The sequence below is a fragment of the Erpetoichthys calabaricus genome, chromosome 7, assembly GCF_900747795.2.
Source record: "Erpetoichthys calabaricus chromosome 7, fErpCal1.3, whole genome shotgun sequence".
NCBI lineage: Eukaryota > Metazoa > Chordata > Cladistia > Polypteriformes > Polypteridae > Erpetoichthys > Erpetoichthys calabaricus.
The window spans coordinates 117890392-117914939 of NC_041400.2; the positions used below are offsets into that span (position 1 = coordinate 117890392).

Sequence of the window (24548 nt, forward strand, 5' to 3'; positions counted from 1 at the left end):
TAAACCGCCCAAGGTGAAAGTTAGGGCAGTATTAACAGGATCTGACTGGAACCCTAAAACATGGGTGGATGACTTACCTGAGACAGATGAGTGCTCAGATAAAGAGTGGGAATGTGAGTGTGAGGAAAGGAAGAGGGATGAAAAGAAGGAAAAACAGCAAGGGTGTTTCCTTCCATTATTCTCCACTGCACCACAATCTCCAGCTAATTCTGAGGTCTGTCCAGTATTTAAAGAACATGCTAAAATACACTGATAGATATTTTGCCACTGTTAGGAAAGGTAACCAGTTCTGCATTAAAATTTGATTTAGGAAAAAGAAATCGGATAGAAGGCAGAGGAGCTAGTGAGTTTGAATGACAGTTGTTGACTGAAGGGCATGAACTGGATAATGGCATATGGGTACTGAGTGAAGAAAGTGTGGAAATAAAACAAGGAACAGTGGAAATAAAAGAAATTCAAGTGCTTGTGTGTGAAATGTCTGAAAATACTAGTGCAAGAATGACTGAGCTGGAAAGAAAGTGTATCAGTTTAGGAGTTGTTTTGAATGAAACAGGGCATCAGAAGAACAAAGGATGGGGGATGGTGCAGCAGGAAGGTTTACAAGCTCAGGCAGCAAGTGCTGGCATCAGGTCGACAACCAAGAAGCTGAGATGGACAAAAACTGCTTTGTGACCTTCCATTTTGCAGACCTGTCTGCATAGCGGAACGAATAAAGAAGCTCGGAAAAGATGACAAGCAAAGACTAAAGACAAAGACATGAAGAAGAACTGAAGAGACAGCAAGTAAAAGACACTTACTGGGGTTTAAGTGAGTAACAAGTCCACAAGTCATGCAATAATAGGACTAGTCACAATAGCTATAGATGTACAAAAAGTTTGTTCATTACTGCAGCAAATTTATATTCCATGGGGTGGAAACTGAGCAAACTAATTAGGAATGCCAAAAATAAGGACCTTCATTTTGGGCTCATAAAGTTTAGATTCTGTGTATTAATTAATTAGTATTAATTACATTAATTATCCCATTATTAAAGAAAGGGATACTGAGCAAATTGGTGACATTTTTCAAAACAGCAGGTGCAGCTGGTACATTTACAAGTCATCCTCTTAACCTATAAGGCACTAAATGGTCTAGCCCCTGCCTACTTGAGTGTCTTGCTCCATCGTCACAATCCCCCTCGTGTTCTTAGATCCGCAGATCAGCTGCTCCTAACCGTTCCCAAGGCACGTTTTAAAGTTCGTGGTGAAAGGGCTTTTTCTGTCTGTGCACCCAGGCTCTGGAACTCCTTACCTTTAGTGGTTAGGCAAGCCACTTCAGTTGCCACATTCAAATCACACCTAAAAACTCACTTCTTCACATTGGCTTTTAATTCTTAACCTGTCTTATTTCCACTTGCTTTTTGCTATTTCTCTGTTTTATTGGGTCCCCTGACCTGTTTTTTAGTGTCTCTGTTTTAATTCTCTCTTAATGTTTGTTTTTAATATTTTGCTTTTAGTCTTGCTTGTTTTAACTGTACAGCGCTTCGGTCAGTTGTAATGCTGTGTTTTTAAGCGCTTAACAAATAAAAATGGTATGGTATATGGGCTCCGATGTTTAGGTATAGCCTAATTGGGAAAACACGAAAGCCCTGCCGCGGTTGTCAGCTGTGGTACAGGCACAAGACCAGTGGGCCAATTCTGAATGGAGGTGTTTAGCACAGTAAGTATGCATATGGTGATCAAACAATTCTAGAGGTGGCCTAAAGGGGGAATGATGAGAGTTGCATAGCTATTATGTCTCATGGTGGTGATGCCAGCCTGTAAAGGCTGTCAAGGGTTACACAATGGGTAGAAAAGCATAAAAAGGCAACTAAGTCAACCCGAACTGTGTGAAAAGTGGCCATAAATGTTGGTTTGTGAACAGTTTATGCAAAGGCACATGTGCTCTTACTTGGACAGTAGTGGTTGGCATTGGCACCTGTGGTATGTTACCTTTCAAATTTTGAAGTGAATAGTACAGCTGCATATGCTGTTATCAATGGATTGGGACACTGGTCTAATTTAGCAGTTAGACAATAAACCAGCATACATTAGGAAAAGAATTCACACAATAGACTTCAATTTTAGAGGGCTAGTTTAGTGGAAGGTGTGGACTTGTCTCATTTTGAACCACCAGACCTGATGACTTGTGAAGACTGCAGAAAGCTAAAGAAACTGATGAAACAAGCCGGAGCAGATATGTCATCAGGAGCACATCCAAGTTCATCAGATTGTCTTTGAAATAAAGAAGATATGTAATGGACAAATGGTCGCGCACAACTTTTAACACTGGAAAAGCAATGACCACAATGCAAAACACATGGTGTACAACAGACTCCTCAACAATTAAGACTGTTTAATTATAATATAAAGACATTGTACACAAGATTTATTGGGGTGAAATGTTGTGGTGTGAAATTTTGCATATAAGTTGATAAACATTTTGTATGACTATTTGTAACTTATAGCACTAATGTCTATTATTGATAAGAACAGCAATAGTTTGATGGTTAAGAACCCCTTCTCCCCTTTTAGGACTGAGTCTCTTTGTAATTTTACGACAGGGTTGGGGGAAGTGCCTCAGACCAATTTGGCAAGTGATCCTCTTCAGGACTCTCTCAGTCAACCCCCATAGGAAAGTCAAACTACCTAGCTGGCAAGCTCCACCTTATCAAATGGTATTGGGGGCAGGTGTGAAATCATTGTGTCGCACCAGAATTCTGTTAGTCTAAAGTTGCCTGAAGCCATTAAGTACCACGATGCCCTACTGGCTGTAGGGTTTGGACAGAGTATATAAATTTGCTTGCTTTACCCCTCCCTCAATCTCTTACAAACAACACAATGAAGAAACATCTCTCCGTCATACCATTGCCATGAGGAGCACAATTCAGCAGCCTTTTTGAGACAGGCATGGGGCCTGTTGTGAAGAAAGCTGACCAAAAATGATGCCGTAACTAGAGACATTTTAAATAACTAACAAGCCTGTGTGCCGCCTGAAACTACACATCAGCGTTTATCAGGTTGTATGGTTGCCAGTATTTACTTGTACTTTACATAGTTATTATTTATGAAAATTATCAACAATACATTATTTAAATTGTAACTGAACTCCTGCTTGTCTTTTACTACACCTAATTGCCTGATAATATAAAATGTAGAAGGTAAGGTGGGGAGAAGTTATATGGTACAATACCTTATAAATAGTGGCAAGTCTTTGAGATCTTGGGCATTCTAACAAAGGCTACATATTAATAATACAAAAGGGGGAAATAGAGTAATATATAACTCTACCAAGACAAAACACCAGGCATATATGTGGTTTTATAACTCCAATTGTTTTTGTGCATACACCATTTTTACCATAGAGTAAGCAAAATTTTACTATGGAATCTAAGCAATGTTTTAATTATGTTATTAAATATAAGAAAGGAATTAGATAGGAAACATGGTGTTGAGTTTAAAAGGGGGATTGGTGCCCCACATTATAAACTTTAGTATACTGAAAACACAGGTAAAAGGTACCTCATGATTCATATTTATTATTTTATACAACAAAACTATAACAAACTATTTAATAACAGATTGTGTGATGAAGTGATCTGTAAGGTTTGCTTTCATTTAAGCTGTACATTTCAACTGAATTGGTCATCAGTTTGGATTCAGTTCAAGTTAAATTATAAAAATGGACAGTCACTCAAAGGTAAAAACAGGCTACAGACAGCAACATTTTAAGACTGCCATTATATATTTTAGAGCATGCTTTAGACCAGGGGTCGGCAACCCGCGGCTCTGGAGCCACATGCGGCTCTTCAGCCTCCTTGTAGTGGCTCCCTTTGGCCTTGACAAAAAAATAAAAACCATGAAAATGAATGATGGCAATTTCTTAATTTAACTTGTATTTATATATATATATATATATATATATATATATATATATATATATATATATATATATGTTTATTTACTACTACTACTACTGTTATACATTTTAACATCTAATTTAGAGAGTTTAATTCTGCGTGGACAGAAGCATTTGCCTTCACCGCCAACGACGCTGGCTTACCGGTGTGCTTAATATGTGGCGATAAATTATCGAACAACAAAAAATGTAACGTTGAAAGACATTTTCAAAACAAGCTCTCAGCATTCACTGAAAATAAGCGAAAAGATGAGCGAAAGAGAGCAATTTTGGAACTGCAACGGAAAGCTGAACAGAGCAAACATACTTTCAAAAAGTGGATCACTTCTACACAGTCAACTACAGCCACTAGTTTTGTGGCAGCTCAAGAGATCGTAAGGAGGGGTAAGCCGTTCACAGACGGAGAATACATGAAAGAATCGTTCATAAAAATATCAGAGCATCTATTCTCCGACTTTAAAAACAAACGGGAAATTGTTCAGAAAATGCAAGCTGCATTTAGAGAAAGATTCAGTGAGTTCAGAAAGGAAAAAAAACACTCTCTCCTTCCCTGTCACACCCCTGGACGTCGACCCATCCCTGCTGAACACATCTGCATTCACAGGAGTAAGTAAGCCCGATCTAGAAATTGAACTGGCCGACATAGCGGATAAAGATTTATGGGTGTCCAAGTTCAAATGCCTGACAGCGGATCTTGAAGAAGTCACCCGTCAGAAGGCTACTCTCGCTAAAGAGCACAAATGGAGTGATATTTAAAACCTCCCCAAACCCGACAAATTTGTTTTCGACACATGGAGTGCCATTCCCGAAACGTATATGAACATGAAAAAATATGCATTTGGAGTCCTGTCCATCTTTGGCTCAACATACTTAAGTGAGCAAGTTTTCTCAAGCATGAACTTCATAAAGTCCAAATATCGCTCCCGCCTCACACATGAGAGCCTGCAGTCCTGTGTGAAGGTCAAAGTCACATTGTACAGCCCCGACATAGAAATGATCAGCAGCGAACTTCAGAAACAGAAATCACTTTAAACAGGTGACAACAATAGCATTTAATAAGCTATTATTTTTCAGAAAAACAAAACACATTCATTTCGGACCCGGAGCTGATGTAGGTTTTTTTGTATGTTCAGGTGCTTCAGTTGATTCAGCACACTGAAATGGAATTTTATGTTTACTTTTTTAAAGCTGCTAAGCTACAGCTAAATGTTTTATTTATATTAAAGTGGGCTAGTTTTTATTTTAATTTTACACAGGTATAGGAAGGACCCAAATAGGCCTGCATAGTTCAGTTTAATTTATTTCAAAGTAGCCCTACACATGCACACTGCACTTCTGTTTGTTGTATTCCGTGGTTGTAACATGTAAAATCTTAAAAAAGATTAAAACTTTTAAAAGTTTATCTGCTGTGTTATGTTTTGCGGCTCCAGACTATTTTTCTTTGGAGGAAGAGGGGGCAAAATGGCTCTTTTCATAGTGAAGGTTGCAGACCCCTGCTTTAGACAATACACCTGCAGGCATTTCTATAATAACCATGCAGTCTGGCCAGCATTCTCAATATCATTTACATCGAAATAACCCCTATTTTTCACTTTCATTGCTTTATTGACTGGTAAAGGCTCAACAAAGGTGTATGTTGAATCAGTACACATCAATTTTTCAGGGCATTAGTACTGGTTTGATACAGTATAAAGTAGTTAATCCTAATGAAGGGACACAGCGTAGAAAAAAACAAAAGAAGAGAATGACATTATCATTCAGAAAGCTATACCAGGACTCATTGCTTTTCCAATTCTGATTTTCTTAAATGCACTTAAGTATTTCCCTTAACCTGTCTCAAGAAACTCAGTTTCCCCTGACACTGCTGGCAATGACATTTGAACTTGAGCAGTATTGTAGTTAAAAGGGCAGTGGATTTATATAGTATCAAAATGTGAAATTTAAAAACATTATATGCAAGCGGAGGTTGCAGAATTCAGAATGATTATTATACTAATCAATGAATCATTATGGCATTAGTGCAATTCATAAAAATCAGTGGATCTGTTTGTATTACAAAGCTATTTCAATTATTAAAATGTAAAAAGGAATTAAAGCTTTGAAATACTGTTTTTAAAATGTGACGTGGTTACATATTTTTGCTTTTCTTGTTTCAACCTGAAGTCACCCCATGGATTATTTTAAATTTGAATTTGTGCTTACTGAAACAGCCATTATAACTGAATTTGGGGAGTGCCACAGCATATATTAGAGGTTGTTGTCTAGCATAGAAAGGCACTATATAAAACAAGGTTTATTTATCTGAGCAACTCACATCAACTGCAGTGTTAATCCTGAAACATATAATTGTAAACATTTGTACCAAGGTTTATTATATTCTGTACATATGACCATACTACTACTACTACTACTACTACTACTTTACGCAACAATTATTTAGAAAAATACAAGAGAATCTGGTGTGGAAGAATCTGGCTACTAGAATTTACAAACAATTCACAAATATTTATTATTATATTGTATTTGTTCATCAATTATTGAATCTGTTTAATTCTGTTCAGGGTTACAGTTACATCAGAACAAACTTAAGGCTAATAAAATTTGGTAGTATACAATTTGTAATTTCTTTTTACCTTTCAACCTTTCAATTTTCTTAACTTTGGCAACTCCAGACATCTTGGCTAGTTTTACATATAAATGTAACTACCCTACATATTGGGCGCTACAGTTTCATAAAGGAAAATGATTTTAGATAAGAACATATTTTGGATAATTCAAGTTGAAAACATTATTTCAGAGGAGAGGAATGGCTTTATGGATTTGGCTCTACAATTACATTTATAAAGTTGTGTGCAAAACTGAGGTCTAAAGTGTATCGGCACTTATGCATTCATGTAATATGTAGACCGCATATAATAAAACATACATATAAAGAACCTCATATTAAATCATAAATATAAAAAAATCCTCTTTTAAATGAATTCAAAATGAAGAAGTAGTGCTTTATTTGAACATTTTAACAATGAAATAAAACTGTGCAAAAGTACAACTAACATATAAAGTAAGATAAACATTTCACAGATCAATTACTTAGTGGTCCTCTGTATGGCTTTAACAAATGTAACACACTCAGCGATGTTGGCCACAAAAAAAAAAAAGTTTACAAATACTGTATGGACAAGAAATAAAAATGAATTCCTAATAAATTATTCTCAGGCAATTGTAAGAAAAATAAAAGCAGTTAATAAACAATCATTTAAGTAATCTTAATCAAAATTGAAACACTCCTATCTTAAAAAATGAAAAGTAACACTTCTGCTTCATTACTTTCAATTTAGCATTTCTGAAAGGCTACATTTCCTGGCCTATAAACCAACAAACTTTATTCTTAACCATAAATCAGGTACATTACAGTGTAGGGGTATAAAAAAATCACAGACAGTGCATAGTTATTACACTTTATTCACAAATGCTAAGATGTGACTTATTCTATTCATAAATCATATCTAATGTTTCATAGGAGCAGGCTTTTAACAATAAACAGCTGCAGCATTATCCAACATTCAATCATTCTTCATGAAAAAGCGCAAATCTTAAAGGCATCTGAAAAAAAAACCAAGGAAACAAAAAAAGTAATATAATTATAAAACGTGTGCCCTACAAATTAACTTTTTCTTCAGTTTGGTTAAAACTGATTTAAAAAGACATCCATCATATAATTCCTAGCTAACAAACCTTTGAAAAAGTGATAAAAAGTAACTAAGTTCATCAATAACTTAATTTAAGTGATGTATGCTGTAATCTCTTAAAAATCATTTAGTAAAATAACCTTAGTTTGGAATATTAACAGAAACCCCACTGTAGCGTTATTTTAATATATTTAAATATAATCCCCAACAAATAATATTACAGCACCTCTATATGTTTAAAGCAAATGTTAAAAAAAAACCCAAAACCTTACCATGCAGCTTTGCTGCTACTATACTTAAATTCAGACTGAAAACCAGCTTGTTCTGCCTGGCTTTTTAACTGCCATCCTTTGATTTTCAATTTTTAACAGTTCCTACTTTCCAAAAAGACTGTAATGTTACTACTAATACTATATGTAAGCTATTATCCATCTGTCATGCTTTGCAGTTTTATACTAAAGTTGTGATAGCTACAGTATGTGCATCCCTTTCCAAATGTTTGTCTTTAAGTACTAGGCACACTATCTTTTATACCAATCTAATGTAGTTGCTCTTATTTTGTTACCCACTATTTATAATGTCAGGTGTATTTTATGTCCCCTCAAAACCTGGTGTCTGCAGTGATACTTGTTTAACTGTACTGCTCAATGTTTGAATTTGAAGCAGTTTTGTATTCTTCCTTAACATTTAAATGGCATTTTGATGAGGCATATTTTTAAATTAATGTTAGGTAATGACACTTGTACTGTTATACTGTAAAAACTTTTAAAAAGGATCTGTTTACATAAACAACATTTTATCTGTACTTGTTATACATATAATATTATAAAATAAACAATAGCACATAAACTATTTCCAGGTGGCTAACAGAATACATATATTAAACCAATGTAATACCAGTGCAGCATAAATTCATTCCACTTGTTTTCTTGGCTCAGATGGTATAAGCTAGGAGTTGCAATACTTTTTTTCAAGTATCTTCAACTAAGAAATTAATTAGAGCTACCCTTTTTAATCTCTTTTATTAAACAGATTTTTACTCTTAGTACTGTGTAGGTATCAATCAGTAAGTGTCAAAATGTGTATAGCAGAGTAACATGATGAAAGGCAGCTGTGTTCTTCACAAATATGATTTACTGCATATTCCTAAAATTGCCAGGAGCAAATTACTAACAGCACAGGTGCAAATTATGATTCTCAAACTATAAAATATTCTCTAGTTCATTGGAACGCACTGACCAGATTTAAAAATCATAGGATGAAAACTGCTATAAAAATCACCTATGTATTTAACTTATAGTATATGAAGTGTGTAAGAATGTGCTAAATAATTTCCCCACTTGATCCACATTTTCAGAATAATATGAGGTAAATATGACAACATGACAGTCATCATCTTGTGACTAAGGAGACAAGGAAGGATTACACTTCAAGTTGCAGACAAATGATAACAAGTTCTCTGCGCCACCATATGACTGAGAAACCCAAAATGTGCACTGTGATGTGAAGTTCAAAACATCCTGAAAAATACATACATTTATTTTGCTGTTGATTTCAAACTGCATGCACAAAATAATGTATCAATAAATATATGTATCAATACGTGCCTGTTAAAGCAAATTCAGAAATTTATTTGTAGTGATTGTCAGTTGCAGAAAAACGCTCCCATTGCTGTAGTAGTTGTGCTCCTACTTGAGGCTCAAGTTCCTGCAAAGAAGATAAAAAAATATTACATTTTGCTTCTTATTATTCGCCCCCTGCTCGCTTCGCTCGCCTACCCCCGGCTTTTTGAACCCGTGTCCACTGGCCAGCCAGGTGTGAGGATGACGCACGTTTAATACGGAGCGCTCGCCCGTGTCACTCTGGGGCTCTCCACTGGTAATACGGAGTCCCGTCCGCACCATTTATGACATTTTACTTTGCTTTCAACTCTGTCTTTCATTTGAGACCTCGCTTTATTCTGTTTTTGTTATAATGACACCTGGTCCGTGGCGATTTTATTATTTTCATTTCGTATATCGTGTAGTCGAGCTCTTTCTTTTTGGAGGAGTCTCTGCCTGGTTTGCGTCATTTCAGACGCACGTTGTAGGCACTTGCGTTCATTAATTATATCCAGGCAGTCGCGTGTTTGGAACTCGGTCACTCGAGCTGTGTCGTGTTGAACCCGTGCCTGCTTTGCTTATGCAGTTTGAGACGCGCGTTGTAGGAGTCCACGTTCATTAGATCTACGCATTAGTGCCACTCACAATATGGCGGCGACGCCTGCGCCTTCCGTATTATGTCAGTTCTTACCATGTTGTGCAGGTGCCTTTGCCTTTTGTACTTCACTGCGTGTTCTGACGGCCGATGTAGGCGCCTGAACCTTCAGGGTCCGCCTCCGCTGTGTGTTGTGGACGTTTAACTGTCGTTGTTTCTGCTTTTATATGCTGTATCTTGGTCTGCATGTGTTTATTGCCCAGGTTTGTTTGTAGCTGTCGCATTCCAGTTTTCATCATCTGTAACCCGCTCTTCATGTGTTCGTCCCCGTTGTTTAATCCCTTTATGAAGTTTTACTTCGTTTCCTACTCTGTGTTTTATTTCTGAGGGCTTTGTTTTGTAAACTGCTCTCTATGTGTTTGTCCCTGTTGTTTAACCTATTTATGACGTTTTACTTTGTTTCCTACTGTGACGGTTCGTAGTCTCTCCCGTTTTGCTCTGGTGCGGGGGCTTTGTGTGGTGTCTGCGCACGCGCATAGTCTCTCCCGTTTCACTGGGGGGGCGCTTTGTTTCTTTAATCCCTTTATGGGGCTTTGTTCTGTAACCTGCTCTTCATGTGTTTGTCCCTGTTCTTTATCCTCTTTATGACGTTTTATTTTGTTTCCTACTCTGATGGTTCGTAGTTTCTCCCGTTTTGCTCTGGTGGGTGGGGGGGTTTGTGTGGTGCCTGCGCACTACGTCTTTTGCGTCCACGGCCCATGTCCCTGCGTCCATCCGGTTTACCATTCTCGTTTAGTAATATGGATTTGCATATACAGATATAACATACTTTATGTTATGCATGAAACATGCAGATTTACTTTATGCTAAGCCATTGAGGATGGGTTGGTTGGGCATTCTAGGGGAGAGGAACCAAGTTATCTATTGATTACAATACACTGATATGAATAGTTCAAATGAACTGGAACATTAAGTACATTCCAGTGGCCCACTACTAACACTAAAGCAGAAGCTTGTGTTTTCCCCTTCTGTTGCACCAGTCTGCAACAGATACTATATATATATATATATATATGATTAATACATTGAAATCATGACAACTATTTCATAAAGATACTATACTTATATATATATATATATATATATATATAAAATACTATCTTAATGAAATAGCTGTCATGATTTCAATGTATTAATATATATATATTGTGGCACGCGGCTGGGGGTGGCACCCAGACCACGAGGGGGCGACTGCCCTGGTTCCTTTGGGGGCCACGGGTACAGAGCTGGGAAGCTCAACCCTGTAGGGGCCCGTGGTCACCGCCAGGGGGCGCCCCCATGCCTGGAGAACCCTGGACCCCAGCGCTTCCGCCACACCTGGAAGTGCCTGGGGGGAAGACGAGTGTGGACACCCAGAGTGCTTCCGGGTACGCAGCCGGCACTTCCGCCACACTTGGGAGTGTCGGTGGGAGATTGCCGAAGGGGAAAAAAAAAAAAATATATATAAAATAGTATCTTAATGAAATAGTTGTCATGATTTCACTGTATTAAGATATATATATTGTGGCACGTGGCTGGGGGTGGCACCCAGCCGGGATGCCCAGGAAGACAGGAGGAGGGCTCATGTGTCCTCCAGACCACGAGGGGGCGACTGCCCTGGTTCCTTTGGGGGCCACGGGTACAGAGCTGGGAAGATCAACCCTGTAGGGGCCCGTGGTCACCGCCAGGGGGCGCCCCCATGCCTGGAGAACCCTGGACCCCAGCGCTTCCGCCACACCTGGAAGTGCCTGGGGGGAAGATGAGTGTGGACACCCAGAGTGCTTCCGGGTACGCAGCCGGCACTTCCGCCATACTGGGGAGTGTCGGTGGGAGATTGCCAGAACACACCTGGAGCACTTCCGGGTGCTTATAAAAGGGGACGCCTCCCTTCACAGAGGGGCTGGAGTCGGGTGGAAGACAGACGAGGTCAGTGAAGAGAGAGAGGAGGCGGCGGTCTGAAGAAGGCATAGTGTGCTTGGCCTGGACTTTGGGGAAGATTGGGGTTTGTGGTGCACTGAACATTGTATATAGTAGTTGTAAATGAACGTGTGGTGGTGATTAAAACATGTCTGCCTGTCTGTGTCCGGGGCTCGTTCCACAATATATAATATATAATATATATAAATACTATAATACATTGAAATCATGACCAAACATTCTCTTTAAAAAACTTGTATTGTGGAAAATAGACTAGTAAGTGAAAAGTTTCACTGCTTTCATTTGTATACTGTGTGCATACAGAAGAAAAAGACTTGGCAAAAAATTACTGTCAGTATCTGAAATCAATGCCCTGATTGGGCAACTGTGAAGAAAAAAGTAAATGATTTATTATGTGAAACATCATTCGGCCTTGGTCAAAATGGCATTCTGCACACAGTAATCTTCTATATCGCCTACAGGAATTTATCACAACTCAAAATCACATCAGAGGTAAAATTAATGAAGAAGCAAAAGGAACACCACAAAAACGTGCATTGTAATAAAGATGCATAATCTTATGTGGGTGAGTTTTTTGCCACTAGAACTCCTGAATGCTCCCAGGTAAAGTACTTCTTCATTGAGTTGTGTGGCTCTGTAAGTGGGAAAGACCATTTTATATAAGAAGTGTTTCTTTCACATCTCTCAACTATCTCAGAGCTAGAATATGGATTAGTGTAAGTTCCAGCCAACCAAAAAAAAGCACATTTTTAGATATTTTGAGGTATCTAGATAAAGCACACAAAAATGGCCCACACGGCAATTCTGATGACAAAATGACAGAAGTAATCAAGTTATAGTATAGTACAGACTGACTTTCAAATATTGATACTGAGCCAAGATTTGTAGAATTATTATTTGTTTGCCACAAATTATTCAAACTGTACATTGCAAAAGTTAAATGAAGCTGAATGCTTATAGAGAAAAAAAAACTATGCTTATTATATTTTCATCAAAAAAGTAAACTGAAATGCTTTCATTCCTCTATGGTGGAGGTTTGGAGATTTTATTTTAGGCTTTAAATATTAACTTCAGTTTAAAAACCTATTTTGTAAGAAAAGTATACAAAGTCAAACACATTCTGTTGTACAATTCATAATATTAAACTAAACATTTTACTGTTTTTGTCGGATTTCAATTTTTGTATTACTTTTTTTAAAATTTGACTTTACTTGTACAGCACTTTTGTCAACATTTGTTGTTTTTTAAATGTGCTTTATAAATAAATTGACATTGACAGATAGATTAGATTATACATTGTGCAATTAGCTTTTCTTAGCCTAGTTTCAATATTTTGAGTGAATCAAGTATTTAAAAATATAAATTTATTTTAACTACTCTTATCTAGAAAATGTCAAAATGTCTGGTGTCCACAAGAGGGCTGCAATGTTCAAAAAGCAAAGGCAACAAGACACACAAAGTAAGTGGGACATAAAGGTCAGCCTACAGTATCTGGTAAACAGAGGTTTATAAATGAGCCGAGACAGACGGACCTACCATTGTGTCCATTTCAATTAACAGACGTTTCGCTCTGCTACTTTTCATTATAATTGGTGTGTATTTCACTTACCTGTCCATCCCTGCTTATCTGTACTTTCTTATTATCATTCCAAGGATTAAGTAATTGGTGAGTGTGTTGAAAGGGGAGGCTCTCCTTCCTGATCCATTCAACTTTGAAAACTCCTCCAAGTCCAGTTGAGCCCCACTCCTGACTCCTTTCTTGGCCAATTTCTGAGCACATCCTTGCATAACCCTTAAAGACACAAAATGTCTTTTCAATAATTTAATTAGTTTAAGTAGGTCAATCTGATTCAATTAGTAGTTAAATATAGAGGTTTTGCACCTTTCAATATTGCTGAAAATCCAGACAGCACTCCAGCACTGCAATTTTACTTGAACACAATAGGGTCATTTTAAAATTTTCCACTATAGTGCATATATGCAATGGATTCAAAAAAGTATTGAAACCCCTTCTTTTTCAACACACTTTACTGTGTTGTAGATTTAATTTTACATGGATACATTTTACATTTTTTCCACCAATCTAAACTAAAATTTAATGACAAAGAGGAAGTATATTTTAAGGAAGGTTTGCAGAATTATTAAAAAATCAAAAAATGAAATCTCCTTCATGTATGTATTCAGACCCTTTGCTGTGGCACTTCAGACTGTGGCCAGCTGCATTCTGTTTGCTTTAATCATCCTATAACTGTGTCTAGAATTTGACAGAAGTCCACCTATGGCAAACTGAATGGACTGGACAAATTTAAAGCGGCACACACTTATACAGTTCCACAATTCACATTCCATGTCAGGGCAAAAATCAAGCCAAGGAACTTTCTGTAGGCCTCTGTGATAAATTTGTGGTGTGGCATAGATCAAGGCAAGAAGATAAAACCATTTGTAAACTTTTGAGTGTTCCCAGGAGCACAGTGTCCTCAAAACTTGTGAAACTGAATAAGTTTTGAACCATCACGGCTACTCCTAGAGTTGGCCAATTGGCTAAAATGAGTAAGCAGGAATGAAAGGTGACCAAGTGCCCAATGGTTACTCTAACAGAGCTTTAGAAGTTCTCTGCTAAGATGTGAGAACCTATCGTAAAGATAATCATCTCAGCAGCACTCTTTTAAGTCAGATGGTTATGGTAGAATGTACTAGACAGAAGACACCTTTGAATAAAAGGCATATGAAAGCCCACTTGGACTCGCACAGCATGAGGATGAAGGTTCTCTAGTCTGATGAAACAAAAACTAAACTCTTAGGGCAAAACTCCAAGTGCTATGTCTGGCAAAAACCAGGCACTGCTCACTTTCTGCTTATTACCATCCCTACTATGAAGCACTGTAGTGACAGATTACACTGTGGGGGTGCTTCTCAAAGGTAGGGACAGAGAGACTGGTCAGAACTGAGGGAAGGATGAATGCAGACAAATACAAAGATGTCCATGAAAAAAACCTGCTCCAGACTGTATGCAACCTAAGACTGGGGTGATGGTTCACTTTTCAGTATAAGAATGACCCAGAGCATTCAGCTGAGACAATGTTGGTATAGCTTTTGGACAAATCTTTGACTATTCTTAAGTAGTCCAGCCAAAGCCCTGGCTTAAATCCCATAGAACATCTGTGGAGAAACCTGTTGTTGCCAGTTTACAAATGCTTTCCATGTAATCTAATGTAGCTTCACAGGATTTGCCAGGAAGAATAGCATAAACTACCCAAATCCAGGAGTAAAAAGTTTATAGAGTCTTATCCACAAAGACTGAATGAATAAAGGGTCTGAATACTTCTATGAATGAGAGAGTTCAGCTTTTGATTTTTAATAAATTTGCAAACATTTCTGAAAACATGTTTTCACTTTGTCAATATGGGTTTTTGAGTACAAACTGATGGGCAAAAATGGAAAATGTATCTATTTAAAATTAAATAGAGTGCAGAAAGCAAAGTGGTCTGAATGCACTGTGAATCACTGTGTGTTTGACTTGATGGCCCATCCCTCTTTATGGAACCAAATTTGTGAAAACAGTAAATATTAACATTCACCTTTAAATAAACACTGCTCATGCAGAATTTTATTTGCAGAGTTTAATTCCACCTGAAATCATAACTAAACCTGCATTATTTGTTTAAACAAAATACTTCAGGTTGCTTAGCACTCTCTCTTACATCACATCTACAGTAATATGGATTGTACATTATAAAGGAAAGATACCTTTACAATTTAAATTACAAGGAACCATAATACTTGTTTTTGATAGATTACTACTATTACAATACTAGCCATCCAACCATAATCAGAATGAATGATAAAATCTAGTTTAGGGCATATAATATGGAGGGATCTTGAATAATACTTTGAAGCATATGCAATTTAAATAATAATTTGAAATCAGTAATACTTGTCTACCCACAAATATAGCTGAGTGGTCTTTAGGAAATCCTGAAACATTAATGGGGTGATTTTAAATAGAGAAACGTACCTGAAAGTGTCCAGAGCCTTGCACAGAAAACACCAAAAAAACTATGCTACTCTCAAGAAATGCATGATTCAGCTTAAGCTCATTACTTGGTGTTGTAGACCAAATTCCTTTTTGTTGCGAGATTTCAATATTGCGCAGATTACTGCTCTTCATGATAAAATAGCGTAATGGATTATTTGGTCTGGGTGATGGCGACGATGAACCCTAGGGAATAAGAAGGAAAAACCTGATTTTTAATTTTTACAAATATGCATATTTAACCATCACAAATGATTATCATTGGTCTAACTACCAGCCACTTTGTGGATTTACAAAGATTAGCCTCCAAATCATTTTCCTCTATTCTCAGCAGTTATGAGTATCCCTTTGGGGTGAGAAAAATACTTTGCATGTTATTTGACACTACTTTCAACCTCATCTTCTCTGGGCTCTCTCTGGGCCTCGTCCCTTTCACTTTCATCATGGTGCACCTCCTTACCAAATCATTATGGTGCACCTCCTTACCAAATCTTCCTCTGTTTTTTGTTCCACATACCTAAATTACCTCAGTCTGTTTTTTCCCAGCAGTCACACCTATCATTTCCATACCAAGTCTTTTTCTGAACACTGAATTTGTCTTCCTCTCTTACTCCTCCATGTCTGATTATTTTCATGTTTTTTTCCAGTTTTACCTTATATTCCGCCTTCTTTGACCACGCTCTATTTCCGTACAGCATTGTATTCCTCAAAAAATTTTCATAACTTTTCCTCACAATGCCAGAGAGGCACATTTAGCAGTCATAATGTGGGACCATCTTCTAGAATTTCTTCTATGCACCTTTAACCTTTGATGCAGCCCTGCCTGCACTCATGTCAGCTAAGTTTCAGACATGCCCTACTTTCTCTAACACAAGATTGTTGCAGGTATCTAAAAGTCCACTTAATAGATAAGAATTCCTTATACCACTTGCACAATTCCTATAAACAAAGGTCTACTTGTTGCCAGGAGACTTCTTATGATGACCCAAGCATTAGACTGATGCTCCTCTACCACATGCTCTACATGTCCATGCATCTACTTCTTTCATAATTCTACTCCTTTAGAACTAACCTTCACCTTGGGGCTCTTTCACTTCCAAACTACCTTTCTATTTCAGTACCTTCTCCTTCAATTCCACATCACTTTTTGACACCAGAAAATCGCTCTTATGGTAATCCTTCTCCATCAGTATAATAAAAAGACTTGCAATGATTTCTTGGTACAGCATTTCCTTCATCTCAAAATTTTCACTGTTCATATCTACTTCTACTATACTTTCACAGTATCTTATCAAATACCAGACATTCAGATGTGTAATACAACTTATTTTCCTTCATCTGACACTTTTTGTTGATTTGTCTGGTAACAAAGATCATATCTATTTCCTTCTCCAGTATGAAATCAAATTGTTTTGCTAACTTCCTTGATTCTTTTCTTTAGCACTCCCTCAACCACCTTTATTAATGCTTCACCGCTCAATATGATCCACACCCTAATGGACAACTCTCCCCTTTGTATAATGTAACGAGCACAGATCTTTTCCAGTTTTCAGGAGCCTTCACACACAATCATGTGGCATCTATCTTTCAACCATTCAACTGTGGGATTGTCAGCATTTCTGACACCACTCCAGTTGGGCGTACTGCCTTACCTATTTTCATTTTCTACAGTGTTTTTGAGACCTTTGGTCCTTCTGTTTTCCTCACAACAAACATTATCCCATTCTTTCTCCTTAAAACCTTCACCACGTACATTACTTCTTCCATGTAACCTTAATCCCATTACTATTGATCACAATGTTTCTTTTAGCATTAATCTAGCAATCCACATGTACTACAGATTAAGTATCCATAATCCAAACTCCCTGGGACCAGAAGTATTTGAATATACATAAGGAGATATCTTCGGGATACATTCGATCAAGTAGGGAAATGCAACAAAACCAGCTAAATGATAACTCACACATGTAATATTTCATATCACCAATCCATTACCCTAAAGTCCAAACATATTAAACCTCAAAAGTGATGAATTTGATATATAGACTGTATTTAGTTCCCTTTAAAGAGGGCCAATGATGTGTACATACACTTAAGATTTTTTTTTTTGTCAGTTTATATTGGATATCTTATTGTCACTTCACAGGGAACTGCCGATAGATCAGGAATATCTCAGCCAGCCTTCACTCCATCATGTTTACTGTGCTGCAAGTCACTAACCAACCATTGAGTTGGACAATTTTCCTTACACACTTGAAGCAATTTACTTAGATCAAATTGCAAAAAGGAGATCTAGAGAGAATCAAGATGCATTCTGTTAACTGTAACAAGTGACATTCCATTAACGCACAAGACATCTGAAATTTTAATTGTGCTGTACAGCACTTTTTCAGTGCAGGTGTTACTGCATAGCTTCACTGGGGACAAAGCTGAAAGCTTTTTTGCCTACCAGCGCTCGAAGCTTCACTAGGTAACCCCCCCCCCCCCCCCCCCCCCCCCATTCCTGCATCATCAATCATGCATCATTTCTTCACAGTGCTTGATGCTTTTAGTTGGTTCTTGGTTACATAAGCTTCAGAAGAATATATCATTTTTGAATCCACATATATGTTAATCACATCCAGTTTTTGGCATAAGCATATTTATATGCTCTAATCCAATTAAGGCTGTATAAAAGAGATCCCCTGGTATGAAATTTTCCACTTGGTGGTTGGTGCTCAAAAAGTTTCAGCTTTTGGAATTTCCGATTACGGATACTTAACCTGCATTCCCTGTCTTTCTTTCTTTTGCCATCGGCTTCATGATCTTCAACAAATTCCTCTTTCCCTCCATCTTCAGCTCACTAGTAATCTACCCCTCTTTGCTTCTTGTGCTCTAAGAACTGCTTATCTAGCATTACATTTTGTTTCCTTGTAGATTGCTTCCTTTATTTCCTGCCATTCCATACAGCATCACATCTTCTCTGCTACCTCAGCATTCAAGCATCATGTCTCCTTAAAACCAAGGAAGTGCTGTTTTGGAAGTCTCTTTGTCCAACTGTTATCTTCAGCAAGGCTTTAAATAATCAAACCATATACTCTTCCCATTCACCTTTCTTCATGCCTCTGACTAAAATATCTCCTTCAGCTAAGTAATTTTGTGTTACACACGCTTTTGTGGGGATTACATTCACATTTTTACTCTTTAGCCTCTCCTTACCATCAAAGTCTATCATGTTCCTTATGTCACCAGATTCAAATATCACCAACTTCTTTTTCCTCCATTTTAAAAATGGCATTGCACACAACAGTTTCCATCAATCACAAAGCTCCAGAATCTTCTCACCTCAACATTAAAATCACAGTTAAATTACAGTTTTTCCCAGTTGCTCAAAAAAAATATCTTAACACTAGAATTACCAAAACCTACAAAAAAACTCGTAAATCCGGCTCATCTTAAATCCCTTTGCACCTCTCCGTCAGTGTCTTTGGTCTTGTAACTGTGCCGATCAAGACAAGCAACAAGCAGCCTACTATTCCATCCCCCCACCGCCGCAGAATGTGCACAAAGTTCCCCCAGCTCATGCCTTGATTATCTGGGAGTGAAGTGCTGGAGTTTTAGGGTGGAAATAATAGATCGTTATTTGGAACACATGAATTTCATGTGTGTTCCGTTTCAACAATAATCTGTGTAAACACATTGTTAAAACAGAAACGTTTTCATATTTTAGTAATAAATGACAAAATGTAGGCATAAACTATATAGTGTGTGAAGCCTGAAGTCCAAAGATCAAATAAACACTTTCACAAAAGGTTCAAGGATGATACAACAGTTTCCGTGGTGCACCGGTAAGAATGGCTAACTTTCTTTTTCCACTCTAAAACTCCAGCACTTCACTCCCAGATAATCAAGGCATGAGCTGGGAGAAATTTGCGCACGTTCTGTGGCGGTGGGGGGATGGAATAGTAGGCTGCTTTTTGCTTGTCTTGATCGGCACATTTATAAGACCAAAGACACTGACGGAGAGGTGTGAAGGGATTGAAGGTGGGCCGGATTTACGAGTTTTTTTGTAGGCTTTGATAATTCTAGTGTTAAACAGTCAGCTAGGTAACCAGAATACCAAACTGTTCCTGTTGTTAGTGTTACAGTATATCACATACTGTATTGGTTGTACCATTTGAGTGGATCTTCAAACACAAGTCCAATACAACCAATCTGAAAACACTCTTGTCTCTAATCAAACAAAAGGTATGAAAATTTAAGCTTAATTAGCACTCAACTCTCCAGCTGAAAACAGTGTGTGTCAAACTTATTCACACTTTATGCTAAACTACTGACTACTTATAAATGAAGCTATGTGTGTGTTTACTGTGGTTGTTTCTTGATAAACTTACAATGGATAACAGAAAGGGAGCCATAAGGCAAAGCAAATAACTGTAATATCAGATGATATTTGTGCTACTGTGGTTAAGCGTGTGCTCATCCATAGTTCGACTATGAAAGAAGCTAGGAAATTAGTACCTTCAGAACGGTCAACAGCACTTTATCTTTTTGGCATTTAGAAGACATACCTTGAATAACTTTAGGGACAATATCCCTGGAGCTGTAGAAAAAGGTTAATATTGCCAGTACTGGATAGATCCGACACAAAAATTATACTGTACTGTTTTTTTGTACACTGGACATTGATCGCATCTTACAAAGATGCATTGTGTGTTTGTGTGTGTGTATAAAACTGAAAGTTGACCTCATAGTGTAAGCAGACAAGAAACAGTGAATATGTTTGTGACCAATAACATCATTCACTTATGGGAAACTCCAAACAGAGTGATGGAAGACCAGCAAACCTTCCAGGGTGTAAATCAAACCAGCACTTCTACTTTTGACCGCATTCTATGTTGTAACAACCTGTACATGAAGCAGGTATACAAAGACCCTTTTGAAAGGAATTCAGACCAAATCAAGACCCAACACTTGCAATATGTACAGGTAAGATCATTACAACCTCACACAGTATGTAGTACCAGGTCATCTATACTAATAAAAGGCAAAGCCCTCACTGACTGACTGACTGACTCACTGACTGACTGACTCACTCATCACTAATTCTCCAACTTCCCGTGTAGGTAGAAGTCTGAAATTTGGCAGGCTCATTCCTTACAGCTTACTTACAAAAGTTAGGCAGGTTTTATTTCGAAATTCTACGCGTAATGGTCATAACTGGAACCTGTTTGACTGACTCACTCATCACTAATTCTCCAACTTCCCGTGTAGGTAGAAGTCTGAAATTTGGCAGGCTCATTTCTTACAGCTTACTTACAAAAGTTAGGCAGGTTTTATTTCGAAATTCTACGCGTAATGGTCATAACTGGAACCTGTTTGACTGACTCATTCATCACTAATTCTCCAACTTCCCGTGTAGGTAGAAGGCTGAAATTTGGCAGGCTCATTCCTTACAGCTTACTTACAAAAGTTAGGCAGGTTTCATTTCGAAATTCTACGTGTAATGGTCATAACTGGAACCTGTTTTTTGTCCATATACTCTAATGGAGGAGGAGGAGTCACGTATCGCGTCATCACGTATTACGCCTCCTATGTAATCATGTGAACTGAAAACGAGGAAGAGATTTACAGCACAAGTCAAACGCGGGAACGAAGGTAAATGATGTTAATTGTTGACTGTCTTTTAATACTGTGTACTTGTTGAGTGTCTTTTAATACTGTGTAAGCATACATATTAACACATGTGCAATTAAACGTGTGCATTTACAAGGTGATTTCTCAGGCTTAAAAGCTCGCCTTTTATTAAAAAGGTAAATGCAAACTCTTTTCATTCTGAAGGGCACAAACCACGTTAGATTTCAGCTGTTAAACGCACAAAAATGTAAGTACACCAGATAAATAAGCGCAACATATTATCAGTTGTATTGTATGCTTACAATACATATAGAAATGTGTTAATCGTTAACTAATATTATGGGATGGTGTTTTTCGACTCGTGCTTTGATTTAAACGATTGCATGTCTTGGTGGGTTTGCGTAGCTTATTGTCAATATCTTTACAGCTCTTTTTAAGACTTAATTTAAAAAGGTTTTCTTTTCTTCTTAATAAAAATTTAAAAGCAGTACTTCGCTAGTGCGAAGCGCTCACTTCACTCCCTTACGGGAATCGAACCTCGGACGTCAGCGCTAGAGGCTAAGCCCCTAAAATTGCGCCACGGCGTGTGGTTCGTTTATTTGACAGCACGTAGATCGGGGTAATTACATTCACGGCATTCGTAGTCTGATTCACAATCTGATTGTATGGGTGGTTACCTAGCAGGTAACGCTTATGGTTAGCCAGCAAGTCATCTCGAAGTGATCACTCGAGTGAACGCAGCTTCACAAAAAAACAGATCCTTAACAAACTGTTATTGGTATATTTTCCCTCAATTTTAAAAGGTTTTCATTTCTTCTTAATAAAAATTTAAAAGCAGTACTTCGCCGGTGCGAAGCGCGGGGATTTGAGCGACTGACGCATACAGACATATTCATGAGTGCAGGTACTTCGGAAAGAAAGCACCGTGTAAACCTAAACTTTAAATTAAGTTCACAGACCTACAAAAGTTTGCCATTGATTTGAGACAAGATTGCTTTTCTCATGTACAACTATACGTTGCATTCTTAACAGTAAGCTTGCACGGCTTGGTCATATTACAACCTGAGTGCTGAACTGACAACGTCGTATACAAACAGAACTATAACAATCATAATAAACAAACAAAAAAAAAAGCGAAGAACCCTTGGATTTAATAAAAAGGCTCTTTCCTTGGTGAAGCAAGGAAAAAGGAAGACCTTATATGGCGTTCATTTATAAAACAGCGGAAAAGCTGTGTTAAGGCTGCTTCACAAAAAAACAGATCCTTAACAAATTGCTACTGGGATATTTTCCCTCAATTTAAAAAGCTTTTCTTCTTCATAAAAATTTAAAAGCAGTACTTCGCGGGGATTTATATATATATATATATATATATATATATATATATATATATATATAGAGAGAGAGAGAGAGAGAGAGAGAGAGAGAGAGAGAGAGAGAGAGAGAGAGAGAGAGAGAGAGAGAGAGAGAGAGAGAGAGAGAGAGAGAGATAGATATATATATATATAGATTTAGATATATATAGATATACATATATAGATATAGATATATATAGATATAGATATGTATGTATGTCTATATATATATATATATATATATATATATATGTAAGCTTATAAGTACTGCCTTACTTCTCTTTAAGAAAGGAAGATGTAATGATACTTGATTTAAACGATTCCATGTCTTGGTGGGTTTGTGTAGCTTATTGTCAATATCTTTACACCTGTTTTTAACACTTATTGACTGAAACGGGCTTTCACGAAAAAAGTTAGGGCTTTGCTACAGAATACACCCTCCACAAGTTAAGCAAGTAAAAATAAAAGTGTATATTTCTGTTTTATTTAAACCTTTTAAGTTTGTATGCATAGCCCCATTTGGCTGTTTTAGTTTTTTTTTTCTTTCTTCAGGAATATTTAATCTCCTTAAAGAAAAAGAACATATGCATTTTAGTTTTTTTTTATCTCTTTAGTGTATATATATTATATATATGTATATATATTATATATATATGTGTGTATATATATATATACATATTATATATATATGTGTATATATATATATATTATATATATATGTGTATATATATATATATATATTATATATATGTGTATATCTATAATAATAAAAGGCAAAGCCCTCACTGACTGACTGACTGACTCACTCATCACTAATTCTCCAACTTCCCGTGTAGGTGGAAGGCTGAAATTTGGCAGGCTCATTCCTTACAGCTTACTTACAAAAGTTAGGCAGGTTTCATTTCGAAATTCAAAGCGTAATGGTCATAACTGGAACATATTTTTTGTCCATACACTGTAATGGAGGAGGCGGAGTCACGTATCGCGTCATCACGCCTCCTACGTAATCACGTGAACTAAAAACAAGGAAGACATTTACAGCACGAGTCACACGCGGGAACGAAGGTAAATGACGTTAATTTTTGACTGTCTTTTAATACTGTGTAAGCATACATATTAACACATGTGCAATTAAACGTGTGCATTTACGGGGTGATTTCTCAGGCTTAAAACCTCACCTTTTATCAAACGCGGGAAGAAAGGTAACTGACGTTGTTCACTGTCTTTTAATACTGTGTAACCATACCTTTTAACACATGTCCAATTAAACGTGTGCATTTACGGGGTGATTTCTCAGGCTTAAAAGCTCGCCTTTTACTAAAAAGGTAAATGCAAAACTATTTTCAATCAGTTTATTAAAACGCTCCCGTTAAGGATTGCAATAACATATTCGCGAGATAAAAGAACGAAGTAGGGGGAAATGGAGGAACAGCCGCAAACAGCGAAGAGCAAAAAATTAATTAAACAATTGAGAACGGAGCGAGTTAAGCATACAAGCATGTTCATAAGGGAAACAAAGCACGGTGTAAAACGTAAGTTTAAATTAAGTTTATAGAAACGCTCCCGCTGCGGATTGCAATAACATATTCGCGAGATAAAAGTTTAATGAGAAGACACGAGGTATAAACGACAGTTTGCATCACTTTGTAACAGAGTTAAAATTGCTGTAGCGAGAAACTTTTAACTGCCGGGTCTTAGCTAACATTAAATAAACTCGTGGACATCGCAACATCACACAAGAGAGTG

The 24548-nt window shown here is 37.3% G+C and overlaps 1 protein-coding gene across 2 annotated transcripts in view; it reads right to left on the reverse strand.

Moving 5' to 3' along the window:
* Positions 1-6927: 6927 nt before the first annotated feature.
* The window catches only part of LOC114654147 (3'-5' RNA helicase YTHDC2), a 137275-nt gene continuing 119654 nt past the window's right edge, over positions 6928-24548 (reverse strand). For both annotated transcript variants that reach the window (XM_051929869.1, XM_051929868.1), the window contains 4 exons: positions 15814-16017; positions 13408-13590; positions 9233-9332; positions 6928-7539 (listed from right to left, as the gene is read on the reverse strand). In XM_051929869.1, the coding sequence (XP_051785829.1) occupies positions 9255-9332; positions 13408-13590; positions 15814-16017 (465 nt within the window). In that variant the 3' untranslated portion in view covers positions 6928-7539; positions 9233-9254. The remainder of the gene's footprint in view (positions 7540-9232; positions 9333-13407; positions 13591-15813; positions 16018-24548) is intronic.